The 13,275-nt window shown below is 43.1% G+C and overlaps 1 protein-coding gene across 1 annotated transcript in view; it reads left to right on the top strand.

The window, feature by feature from the left end:
* Positions 1–13,275, top strand: part of CDK4 (cyclin dependent kinase 4) — a 270,619-nt gene that overhangs the window by 150,419 nt on the left and 106,925 nt on the right. The window contains exon 3 of the mRNA XM_086965649.1: positions 3,631–3,766. Within this exon, the coding sequence (XP_086821775.1) occupies positions 3,631–3,766 (136 nt within the window). The remainder of the gene's footprint in view (positions 1–3,630; positions 3,767–13,275) is intronic.

Genomic DNA, 13,275 nt, shown 5'->3' with positions numbered 1-13,275 from the left:
CCATAGGAATCAATAGGCATTACCGAATCGGTGTTTACCGATTCGGTAAATACCGATTCTTACAGAATCGGTAATTCAATTACCGATTCTACCTAATTCTCCCCCCTTCTATTTAACCGATTCATAAATACCGAATCGGTAACATTCGGTATTTATGAATCGGTAAAATATACTTACCTACATCTGGCCCTCACTTTGCAGTGTTTGCATTACACATTTTTTAAGAAAAGAGAGAAAATAAAAATTCTGGGTTTTTGTGTTTCCTTCCTACAAGAGGAATATGCATTGAAACATCTTTCGTATTCAGGAGAGACCCCAATAGCTTATCGGATTGTGTTGCTTAATTTTTGATCACTTCTAGAACAGCTAAGAGTGATTTGGGTGTATCTGTTTGTTTGGTGAAATAGAATGGATCCAGTTCTTCTCCAAAGGAAGCATCTCAACAGGGAAGAGAGAGACCTAATCTATCCCTCGGGGTGCAGAACACCATAGGAACATATTGAGGGAGTGACCGGGTCGAACATAAATTATGAATCCCAGGAGACTGGTGAGAAGGAACATTGCTCTATACATCTAATCATGCCGAAGGCCTCAAGACAACGCATATTGGAGCGATGGACTCATTAAATACAGAGTTGTTGACATTTGGGAATACTCTGGGGAGGGTGGGGGGTCTGAGAAAGGCCTTGGAAGGGTAGCTAGCTCTCAGAGAGTGGACACCATAAAAAGTGGATGAAAGCTCTCCTTATGGAGGACTGTTGGGGTGGGCCACATTTCCAACTCCAGGAAGCAAGGATTGGCTTCAAGGCACTAGAAGCGTGCACCACTGCACATAAAGAGATGACACAGAGAGAGGCTTTAAATGCGACATGCTGCCTGTAATAAGTATAAAAGTGCACTTCGGCAATTCAAGATGCATTGTCCAGATATATTTTATTGAATGCATCCTCGGCCAGGATAGATTCTAAATTAGTGTAACTGGTCCACACACACCAGGAATATTCAACGTTTGACTAAAGAATTTTACTTACCTATTACTGCTTTCTCCCTTTTATATATTAAAATGATTTTAATTATTCCAAGTCATCAGGGTGAGAGTCAGTTCAAAGCAAGTGAATTTATCAAAGATCCAGTGTGTGAGTAGTATTTTTAATTGTCATTTTCACTCATCATATGTCATTTTTTGTAGCCACTTATGCACTCTATCTCCATTTATGTTTTTCTGAATTAGCCCTTTTAACGAAAAATTCAGATGGCTTTCTAAGATGATATATTATGTAGGTAGTGTAGTTATCTTTTGATGGGCAGGGAAATCTGGCATAGCACTTTACCTGCACTACCATGTCAGTGTGACTGAGAAGCGAGAACTTGGATTGAATATCTTATGCTCCAATGAGGAAAGATGAGGGAGTAAGCCTTTTGTTTTGGAAAAGTATGAAGATTTTTTTCTACTCAAGAACCGGGCCCGGAAATTCCTCACAAAGCATGGGAATCCTAGATATTATGAGCCATGCAGTGGGCTTACTTGATGGGCCAACTAACTGGGCCAGGCACGCTATCGAATAAGAAGTAAGCAACCAGTCGTCCACAATGAACAGGCTTTAAGGTCACTGTACGATCTGGTAAGCTGGAAGTAGGACTTTTGCAACCAGAAGGCTATTTGGTCCTGCAGTCTCGATCTATTAATAAGAATCTTAAATCGTACAAGAGTAGTAACTTGTTTGCAGCACAATTTAACTATTCTACTGTTATAAAATTTCCTTTATAAAGCTAATATGGTCATTCAACACTATCAAGTATTTCTATGCAATATAAATCCTGTTTATTACACGAGGGCCCGTGATACCAGGGTTGCATGCATAGTGCACCACATACATTTTTGGTCTTTCAGTAAGTAGAGCCATAAGTGTAATTAAAACTCAATACATGTCGAGTGATTAAGAGTGAGGATGGGTTGAAGGGAGAGGCAGAGGAAGATTCAAGAGAGCCTGACACCAACTGTAATATTTAAAGTGAAATTTACTGGTGAAAGTGAGAGCTCTGCATAATGTACCCCATTTCCCCTTGAATTTCCATGATTCTAAAGTACAGAGCCCTGAGAGCCTTTTATATTTAAAAAAAGAATATTTAAAAAATAAATGAAAGGGGTAGGAACTCAGATTCCCAATATTTCTTGGGGGAAGGATTGAACACCTACACTCTCGTGTAGTGCTTAATGATAAAGAAAAACGGGTTTCCTGACTGTAAAAAGTGAAAGGACACTAGCCATCCAGTCAAAAGGATGGTAAAGGAGCTATGCTCCAAGGAAGGGGTAAGCACAAGAGGAAGGAATTCCGAACAACAATAAGAAGCAAGGAAATGAGACTGACAAGAAAGCTAACCATGGAATGCAATGTGCTTGCCCAAAGAACATTGTGTATTCGTATTGTTCACAGTAGGCCTTTTTTTTCATTTTTTTTTTTTACTACTTTGGCCTTCTTATCTGGAGATTTTGGGGAGGCTGGGGGCTGTATAAAGTTCTGTCTAGCTGCAATTTGGCTATAGATGGGTCTCGGGTCCTTCATACGGACTTCTTCTAAAACGTTCCTCTACTTTTATTTCTCCTCTGCTTCCACCTACTAACCTACCTCTATTCACTTCCCGCATGACATTCTGACCATTGTCTCATTCACTAGAAATATAGCAATACTTTCAACCCTTTAAATTAATAAGTAGGAATGCATTAATACCACTGCAGCCCGAAAATACAACCATATTTCCCATTCCACAGCACTAGGGAAATCATTAATTTTCTAACACATTCGTTACTGCAACAGCCTACTGAAGGTCTTGATCAGTATTATTTCTTCATACCGGATAATGTGGTAACATTTGCTACCAGGAACTTGTTCAACTTGCCCAGACTAGCCTCTAGCATTCCCTTTTGCCCTGAAGTTGGGCGACTTAGCTAAAACCACGGCCATTTACATGCTCTAGAAAATTATTTTCAAAGTTGTTCATGGCATTTTTTAGCAGTATCTTGCCCACATTATGACCTGCTACACAACCACCATGAATTTTTGATCTGCGTGCCAGAATGCTCTTTTGACACCAATAAGAACGTGGCATCCTAATTCTGATCACTCCATCTACTAGGTCCCTATCACGGGAACGCACTTCCCCCTGATATCGGAGCCTGTTCCACACTTGGGGCCAGATGTATCAAAGGGTTTTGTCCATTCTGTGTCAATGGGGAAATGTGTTGATACATATGGCCCTTGGAGTTTAAAACCAGCATAAGCATCACATCATGAGAACACAGTGAAAGCATGTTGAAAGACGAATATCATTTTTAGACTGTAAAGTGAAACTATACTTTGTAACCTGTCTATATGTTTTATTTGTTTAGCTGATCACTCATCACAAACAAGCATCTAAGTATTCTCTGATTTCTGTTTTTCCTTGAAACTGCTATTATGCTATGTTCCATCTCTGCCCTTTTGTATGGCATTTCAGCTTGGAATGTCCCTGCTTGAGCCAAATAAGTAAATCTATTGGTTTTAAACATCAAAAGTATGCTAGCGCTCTTAAATTTCCACTTGTTGCTACCTGCCGGATGCTGTTAGTGACTTCTCCCTTTAACTCTCGCAGGTTAATGGATGTTTGCGCCACAGCCCGAACAGACCGGGAAACCAAGGTGACGTTGGTGTTTGAGCATGTGGATCAGGACCTGAAGACCTACCTGGATAAAGCACCAGCACCAGGGTTGCCTCAGGATACTATTAAGGTAACAATTTAGTTATATTCATCAAAATCATACAGCATTGTGACAACCATCGCCAATTGACCGACCGCTTTGATTGGCCATCCCTGCTACACATAGAATTACGTTGCAAATGTTTATTGTACAAAAAGTTTATTCTTTAAAGAATGCTATTTCACGCTTGGACAAAACCATCAAAATATCTACACGTTTTCAAACTTTATCTCCCAACAAAACCTACGGCTCTGCAGTTTTGGTGTGTATTTTTCTCATTCAATGTGATATGCAGCACTGGGTGTGAAAGCCTCCAAGTGTTGCATTCTGTTCATGGTGGACCTGGCCTGTGTGATTGATCTCCTGGGGTAACTAACTGCTCTGTGCTACTCTGCACAGGTATTGCCCAGATTCCAGGTATTCCTGATTGGACTTTTTAATTGTAATGCTGTTGCTTATAGTGCACCTATTCTGCCCGGGGGTAGACCTGCACGACTGTTGCCATTTCTGTATATTATGTGCCAGGGAGGCTTCCACTATGTCGGTGTTTGTGCCCAGCCGCCATGCTGCTCCTGTTTGTGTTGAAAGGACGCTTGCAAAATGCGATAGTGTGTGTATGTATGTGTTGGGGAAGAAAGACTGTTTTCCCAATGAGTGTGCTGTACCCGTATACTGTGAGAATATACTTCATTGCTATTACTTATTTAGCACTGGCATTGCTCTAATATTTATCACCATGCAATTCAATTGTACTACAAGTATGAACTTTTTTGAAAAAGCATTTTAGAGCAACATAACCGTGTTAAGTATTACTGTGTAAATACATTTATTGTAAATTCAGTCACCACTGACAACTGTTTAGAGTAGTAAAGCGCATGTAGCATAGGCAAGGAGCAGCATGCCGCTCCAACCCCATGCAGCCATCTTTCCACGTTCTAATTCTGGGTCTTTATTCTCCTTATTTGGTTTCCTGCACCTGTTTGTCTTGGCTTGAATCCTCGCTGCTGAGACTGAGTCCCTTTGTCAGCAGACATCGGCGCGTCCTTTGTGCCACTTCTCCTGCTTGCCAGGCCATGTACTCCCTCCACATCTGGTCTTGGCCCCTATGCTACTTGCCCGCATCACTCATGAGTCGTTTTTCGGCCCTCCCTCCCTTTAATGTTTGCAGTGGCTTCAACTGCATGATTGTGGTGGATCAACCCTTAAGGAATGCATACTATTGAATTAAGGGGAGCAAATGGGAATTTGTCACACACTAGGAGGATGGGATAGTAATGCGCAAAGAAAGGATAGGAGTAAGCTCAATGACCAAATCTCATAGCTAATTGCTCCAACAGAGGCAACAATGCTAGTGGAACTTGTTGCTTCGACCCAGTGAAGGCTGCTAATACCAGAGGATGTGAGGTGGCCCTCAGTCTCACCCTGGTTTGAAAGTACCCTCACATTGCACCATCTGAATATTTTTGCAGAAGACCTTAGGGGGCTGGAAATTCTGTTCATTATGAGAGCAAGGAGCTTAAACTGAGTTGTAAAGACACAACCATTGGAAATGAGAATCTGAGGGGTTTCGTATGCTACTTACTGCGAGTGAGAACAGCAAAAGGGATAACAGTACTTGTACCACAACGTCCTTAATAATACAATGTGTAAATGAACATTGATATCTTTCTAAAAAGATTTCCTGAAAAAAGATGGAAGCAGATGATTCTGCATGGTGCGACCACACCTGCTTCTTCAGTCTGGGAACAAGCTGTTTTGTATGTGTTATCTGGGAAAATATCAAAGCTACTGGAACCGGCGGGGGCCAACAATTCCTAAAAAAAACGTTGAACCCTAGCATGTGGAAGTGATGCCATAACAATTCTTCCCTATGGTCTTTGTCCTGCTGTTGAGGCAAGTAAGATCAGGATTCAAAACCTTAAAGAGAGCAAAAAGGAAAGCAAGCAAACCATCTTTATACACTTGCATATGCTTTGAGAATGTCTCATATGGCGAACGTGGACAGGATTTATTCCTTGCTGCAGGAAACTTAGTAAGATTCTTCTATGCAACTATAGTTGTGTAACCTAGCCACAGGAAGAAAAGAATCCCTATTTGGATCAACAACTGAAGATCATTTCACACAAGATGACCCTTCCTGTTAGTCTAAAATTCTAGATGTTTTGAACCTAGAATTGCAGGCTGAAATAAATTTGCTCCACGGTAAACCAATGTGTTTTTTTTATGTGCACCCATAGAAGTACTGAACAAGAATTTTTGAGGCGTAAATCGTCAGTTCACATTCTTAATAAGGTTTATGGATCATTCATGCTTTCACTTTCTTTGTGGCCTAAGTGATCTTACAGTTTAATCAGGCTGATAACCTACAATCCATTTCTGCTGCTGTTCTGGAAAATGAACACGATTTGAATCTTGCACTACTCACCGTCTTCATTACAAAATGCCGTATTAATAAAAAAAAACATTTGTACATCTGGCAGTTCATAGATTGGAAAATGTAAAAGCTTATAATTTATGTATATAGCTCTTTTGTATGTTATGACACCCATCGAGTAAACATTGCATACCATTCAGTTTGCAACGTGTTAAGTTACCCTGGTAGTTGGAGTTTACAGGGGGCCTGTATCTCTGTTATCCGTATTTACTCTTGTGTCTGCACCTTTGTTACCTTCTAGATGTTCTTTAGAATAGCACTCAAGTTATAATCTTTAATGCATTTCTCTGGCTCTTCTCTCTCTGCTTTCCTGGTAAGGCTTCCTTTTCTATCTGCACTTTATGTATCTTTTTTTCTGATAGATACTTCTAACCGTAGATTATTCACTTTTTGAATCTTATTCTGGGAAAATGTCACCCCCTAAAACTACAGGGTTCAAACCTTGTAGGGACAGTTGCAAGCAAATGTATGTGACCGATCCCAATAAGGCTTGCCTGTGGTGTCTGGGTTGTAACATGACTCCAAGACCTTCAACGACTGCGCCTTGATGAGTCCAGAGGCCATCCAGTAACTCAAAGACAAACTCTACATCGCCAAGCACCAGAAAACTCTGTGCCGGGGCCACACGAGGTTGAAGGGAAAGTCCTGCTCCAAAAGTTGTCCCTGTGACTGATTTTCATCACAATTGAAGTCTCTGGGTAAGTCGGAGAACAAATCTAAAAAGTTGAAGCGGGACTCTGGACCCTTCATGCCATTCTCAAACTCCAGAAAAGGTGCAAGGGCAACAACGTTCTTTGTCTCGCTCTAGAAGCCAATCCACTTCGGTGTGGAGGGGTCTAATCACAATGCCAGTTGGACCCTCTTGACCTACTACAGCTCCATTTTGGCTTCGATGTTGACTGCGACTTTAACGCCGCAGCCTATGCTGGACTATGGAGAATCAACACTCGATGATGAGTGCAACCAATTGGGCATTCCAAGTCATCGCTGCTTCAAACGCTTCTGATTCCCTCCCTGATCTATCTGGGCGGCCCCTCCCTGATCTATCTGGGCGGCAGCCTTTGGGTTTTCCATCAGATTCCATTACACTGCTATTGCCACATGGAAGAGCCTACATACTAAATGCATTATTCGGAACACATTCTGATAATGACCCATATGGTTCTGGGGATGCAATTGCCCAACCATATACAGACAGTGACTGGTGTGAAGATATACTGTGACTGGAAGTCCGAGAGTAATCTATTAGCAGTTAAACAATTGTCGTAGAATGACTGCCAGAAAAAGATCAGAGGTGTCTCTGTGATATACATACTTCTACCAGCTTGTTGGTAAGGAGAATTGCTACCCCCGCTTTTGCATGACCTCTCTTAGAGGTCTTTGCTTACAATCGAGGTTAAAATAGGCACACCAGGTGGCATAAGCAAGCTCTTTAGTAGGATCTGACGTCTCAGTGGCATCAACATCAGGGGTCTCTCTCTGATTGCCTCCAGATTATGTGCAAACTATCTGTAGTGGTGGTTGCGGAACCGCAATTGAGTACGCAGCAGATTACTCTCTCTACCCACCCAGAGTTCACACTTGTGACTAGTCCATCACTTGTGAGTTAGGAAGGGCATCTGGGAGAGGTGGAGATCGTAGGCATCTTGTCTCCAGTGCAGGCCAGACTCCACATGAATATTCTGGAGCTGCAGGCCATCCTCTTGGTATTGAAGCCTTCCTATCATCCACATGACGAAACTGGTCCAAGTGCTCATGGCAACACCACTGCCATGTGGTACTACCACAAGGCCCAAGGGGTGGAGGAGGTCCCTGGAGGCTTTACGCCTCTGGAAGTGACTGGAATACCAGGAGTGGCTGGTGCTATTCCACTTGTCTGGAGTTTCCAAGTAGTGTCTCTCTAAGATATTTTCCTTCTAGTGGGGTACTCTGAAATTCTGTATGACTTTCACCTATACCTCTCCTGAGCCGAGTTCTGAAGAAGATCAGGAGGCAAAGTCATCCTACTGGCTCTTGACTGGGCAAGCAGAGTGTTGTTCAGAACTCCTGGGCTTGAGCATCTGCCCTCCTATCAGGCTGCCTCTTCAGGAAGATCTTCTGGCACAGCTACAGGACAGGGTCTTGCATCTGCACCTGCAAAGTCTCCACCTCATTCTTTTGAGCATCCGCCTGAAATTGTCAGTGTCATCTTGTTATGTTATGTTATGTTATGTTATAACAAATTTATAAAGCGCACGTAGACCAAGGTTTCATGGCGCTATTCTAAGCTGGTCGCATACCGAGGAAGGACTTATTCATGAGCCTGTGTGAATAACCATGTCTTAAGGTGCTTCCTAAACTGAAGTAAGTCAGAGCAAGACCGGAGCTCCGGTGGGAGTGAGTTCCACAGCTGAGGGGCAAAGAGTGCAAAACGGCAACCACCATATCGTATCCGCTTGAACTTCAGACTGACTAACAGGTTTTGATATTTGGAGCATAGGTCCCGAGTAGGAGTGTATCTGGATATCAGGTTATTAATGAATATAGGGTTGTGACAGTTTAGAGACTTAAATGTTAGACACGCTGTCTTGAAAGTGGATCGTTGAAGCAATGGGAGCCAGTGTAGCTTTTTTATGAGAGGTCTGGCAGAATGCCACTTGGGCTGCTGATAAATCAGTCTTGCGGCCTGATTCTGTACAAGTTGGAGCCTCTTTATCTGGCAGGAAGGGAGCCCTAGGTAGATGGAGTTAGCATAGTCTAGGTTAGACAATACCAACCCTATCACCACCTGTATCAATGCTGCGTGAGTAAGCAGATGGTGTATCTTCTGGATCTTTCGTAATTGAAAGAAGTATTTTGAGACCACTGTCCCTATTTGGGTATTCAGGGAAAGATCGCTGTCTATAGTTGTTACCCCCAAGCTTTTTACAGAGGTGGAGGGTTTAGGGTATGGCCCCAGCTCAGCTGGCCAGTAATGGGGCCCCCAGAAGACGTGGCTGCCACCTATCAGCAGCACCTCCGTCTTCCCAGTATTGAGCTTCAAGTGATTGTGATCCATCCAATGGTGGATGTACCACATAGTTTCCTGAAAGTTAGTGATGGAATCAGGAGAGTTGTCTATTGTAAAAGATACTTGTAAGTCATCCGCATAATTGAATGTGGTCACATTTCTCTTTTTTAGTGCTTTAATCAGGGGGAGAAGGTACAGGTTGAATAGGTGAGGGGACAGGGAGGAGCCCTGAGGTACCCCACAGGTAGTATTCCGCCTGGGTGCTGTAAAATTAGCCAGGCGCACTGCCTGTGTCCGGCCCTCCAAGAAGGACATAATCCACTCCAAGGCTGGATGCCAGCCCGCCCGACACGGTCCACCAGTATCTTATGGTCCACCGTGTCGAACGCGGCCGACAAATCCAAAAGGACCAGTGCCTGGGGGATTCCAGAGTCCGCCTTCCTACGTAGGTCATCTAGTACTGCCAGGATGACTGCTTCCGTAGAATGGCCCAGGCGAAAGCCCGCTTGGTGGGAGTCCAGATTATCAGACTGTTCTATAAAGTCAGACATACACTTGGCCACATGTGCCTCCAGTACCTTGGCCAAGTACGGGAGTAAGGAAATTGAACGGTAGTTGGCGGGGTTTGATGGATCTGCACCAGTTTTTTTTTTACCAGGGGGACCACTATTGCGTCTTTAAATGATTTGACAGGAAGTCCCTCAACAAAGTCTGTATGAGACTACCATTGAGATTAACTTGAGTTTGAGTAGTATCCTCCAGATCCACCCACTTCACTCACACTGTCTGAAGTGGTGGTCTTTGTATTATCTTTAAACCAGCAAGGCCTTGCTTTGGGCACATATAAAGAGTTCTTGTCAGTTCTTTAGCCTTTTATGTGAATGCCAAATCAGCCTTCTTTGTTTCAGTGAGTCCCCTGTTGTGATGCGATTCTCTAAAGGTTTACAACATATGTTTCCACCTTCTCCATTCATTATGCCTCAGTACTTTCCTCATGCGCACTCCTTTTTAACTGCTGCATAGCTGTCCCCTACGGTTCCTGACCCTCAAGATAGTATGCCTTGTGGCCATAATATCATTGCTGTGGGTGAGTGAGCTACAAGCCTTTTCCATCAACCTGCCATACACCACGTTTTACTCAGCCAAACTGGTCCTGATAAGGAAGCCCTCCTTCCTCCCGAAAGCGGTGACCTTGTTGCACGTTGTGTATACAGCAAACAAATGATGGACGAAATGCTGACAATGCAAACATTCTCCCCCAGTCAAAAGATCTGGGTTAAATCCATTGTTCATTTGCCCACTACGCCACCCCAGTTTGGACCCAGCCATATGCAAATCAGTCTTGACCCTGTGCCCCATGGGAACAGTCCAGACCGAACTGCCAGGCCAGGTCCTCCCTGGACCGGAAACAAGCATCCAGGGACCGGTTTGAGGGTATGTCACCCTTCTTCAACCAGGCTAGCTTGAATCCAGTGGCACAGTGAGCAAGGCAAAATATTACTATACTGATATTCTTTGCACCACCCACACCTCTAAATAAGGATGAAAGAATCCATTGGCTGGATCCTATAAGAGCTGATAGATTTTACATTGGTCGTATCAGAGAACATTGTGTGGACAATCAACTCTTTGTGCAATTCGACGGAGCAAAAAAGGGCAAAGCACTGCATAAGAGGACAATCTCTTGCATTAAAATATGCTGTGTGTTGTCCAAGAAGAATCCTTCAGAAGGTTGGTGGGTTTATTATACCAAAGACAACGATGCTACCATTGTGTTGTCTCATGGAGTGCCTGCTCTGGATATTTGCCAGACTGCTACATAAGTGTCACTCGCGAAGCACTACTGCCTAGACAACAAGGTCCGTCAGTTGCATTTTGTCCTTTCAGCCCTGTAGGAATTTTTGGTTTGAGCCAGTTCACAAACCCACCACCTGAGAGGTACTGCTTTGGTATCTATTCAAAACGTGAGGAGTCTGCGGTTAGAAGTATCTATCGGAAGTACAAGTTACTTTAGTAACACTTTGTGGTTGATACTCTAACCGCAGATTCTTCATCCACCCTCCCATCCCCCCCGTTTTGTGAACTTGACTCTTTTCCATCTAAAAAGATCCAAAAGCAACAGATGTCAGTATGCATGGATGGGGCTTATATGGGACTCCACAGGTCACACCCAGACTGGAGTGACTTCTGTGCGGAGCCACATGATTCCGCCTGCTGATCTGCATGGATACTGCTGTAGATTTTCCAGGTTCAGTGTGATGCTCGGGGAATATTCAAATGGAGGATTCTGCGGTTGGAGTATCTACCGAAAAGAGCATTACCAAAGGTATGCAACTTGTTCTTATGAGTTTACCTTGCCAACAACTCCCTTTCTCTGAATCCTGAAATATGGGGCTTTAAGAAAGGGATGTTCTTGCCTGATAGTGCTTTGTTGTAGGGTGTGGGGTCTTCTTTTTCGAAACACTTGTTTCTTTTCCACTTCAACTTGTTTGTGGACAGCCCACTCTGTCTTGAAGTCCTAATATGGGTGTCTACTTCCTCAAAAGGTGACGAGCAATTTCGTAATAGCAAATCTAATACAAGTTACTCTTGAACTTACCAGAGGAAAAGTGCCTGCCTTCACCATATTTAGGTGGTTAGTTTTTTTATAAAGCAATTTTACTTGCGCGTTATTTCAACATCTACATAGTTTTAAGCCAGCAGAGATGACTAACAAACATTTGCTTCATCGTTCAGTGCATTCTGAAATTATGTATCCTGCCCACTCTGCAAGATATGGGTTTTGACTCTGACTCTATCGGAACACTCTTTTCCAAACGAGCAGAGGAGGCCTTTCCTGAGAATAGATGTACTAAAAGACAATGTATAAATGATTTAAAAAAGCAAAACCTACAGTGCCTCTATCTAAACAATGTTTGCAGTAGAACAACTTGGACTACAACTCCTCCAGTGCTATCTTTGCATTAGAACACATGAAGATGTAAAAGAAAAGGTTTATATAATTTCAAAACAAAAGATGCCCTCCTGGGTAAAAGACAAATACACCGCTATCACAGATCTCAAAACGAAATGACTTTGTAGTATGATCGGTCTATATTGAAAGGGGAATAAGGAGCTTACAAATTTGAAACCGAAAGGCATATTATACTGAGGTCGAAAAGCGGACTAGGACTTTCATCACCGAAATGCAGAAAACACACCTTGGGCAAAATAAAACATTTGCTTTGCTTACAGTATGTAATAATAATGGTTTGAAAGACCAATAGAAGAAAGAGCTGCAAGATAAACCACACTGATGAACAACATCCACTTCATCCCCATGTGAGATTCCTATTGCCTGATGAGGTTCAAGGCACACATCAAGTAGAATAGGATCTCTTTTCGTAAGGTAACAGAAGATGTTGTCGAGAGAAAAAAAATAAATATTTTAATACTATTTTCCCACAACTGGACGTGTTAAAGTACCCTGGGAGACCTTTAAAACCTGACAAAAATGGCTATGTTACTCTGTTTATAAAGAACAATCTTGCCTTCTGTTCTGCAGCCTTTTCAAAGAGGTAATTCATTTCTACCACTACTAACCCTTGTATTGGAACAATATGAGGAGAATTAGAAGCACAAGCACAAGCAAAGGCTAATTCAGGCACATCAAGGATAGAAGAGAAAGTACAGCGCATTGACACAGGATCCTGTACATCAAGGGGCAGCTCCACCGTAATGTCGAAGGTGCATTGCTTTACTGGCAGCAGATGACGATAATAAAACATTGTTATTATTGTTTTATTTATCTCTGCCTAAGCTTCTTACGTCCATCACAGATGGAGTGGAAGGGGCCGTGCCTGGCCATGGCAGAGAGGAGCGCTGTGGACTTCTAAGTGTGCATGTCAGCTTGAACGTCCGTCTTCGACTGCCCAAACAGACATACAAACTTATGTTTCTCCATACTAGCTGTGTTGAACGGCCTGGTTGTAGAAACGCCACAGGCTCCCAGGCACAGTCTGAGCAGCAAACCAGGCCCCTCAGACCAATCCTGGTGCTGCTCTCATGCTAGAGAGCAGCTACTGGATTGGGTAAGGAATCTGTGCTTTCAGGCCCACCCACGTCTTGACGAGACCA

Source organism: Lissotriton vulgaris, chromosome 1_1 (assembly GCF_964263255.1).
Source record: "Lissotriton vulgaris chromosome 1_1, aLisVul1.2, whole genome shotgun sequence".
Taxonomy (NCBI): Eukaryota; Metazoa; Chordata; class Amphibia; order Caudata; family Salamandridae; genus Lissotriton; species Lissotriton vulgaris.
Note: the sequence above shows the minus strand (reverse complement) of the source record. Positions and strands in the feature narration are given on the sequence as shown.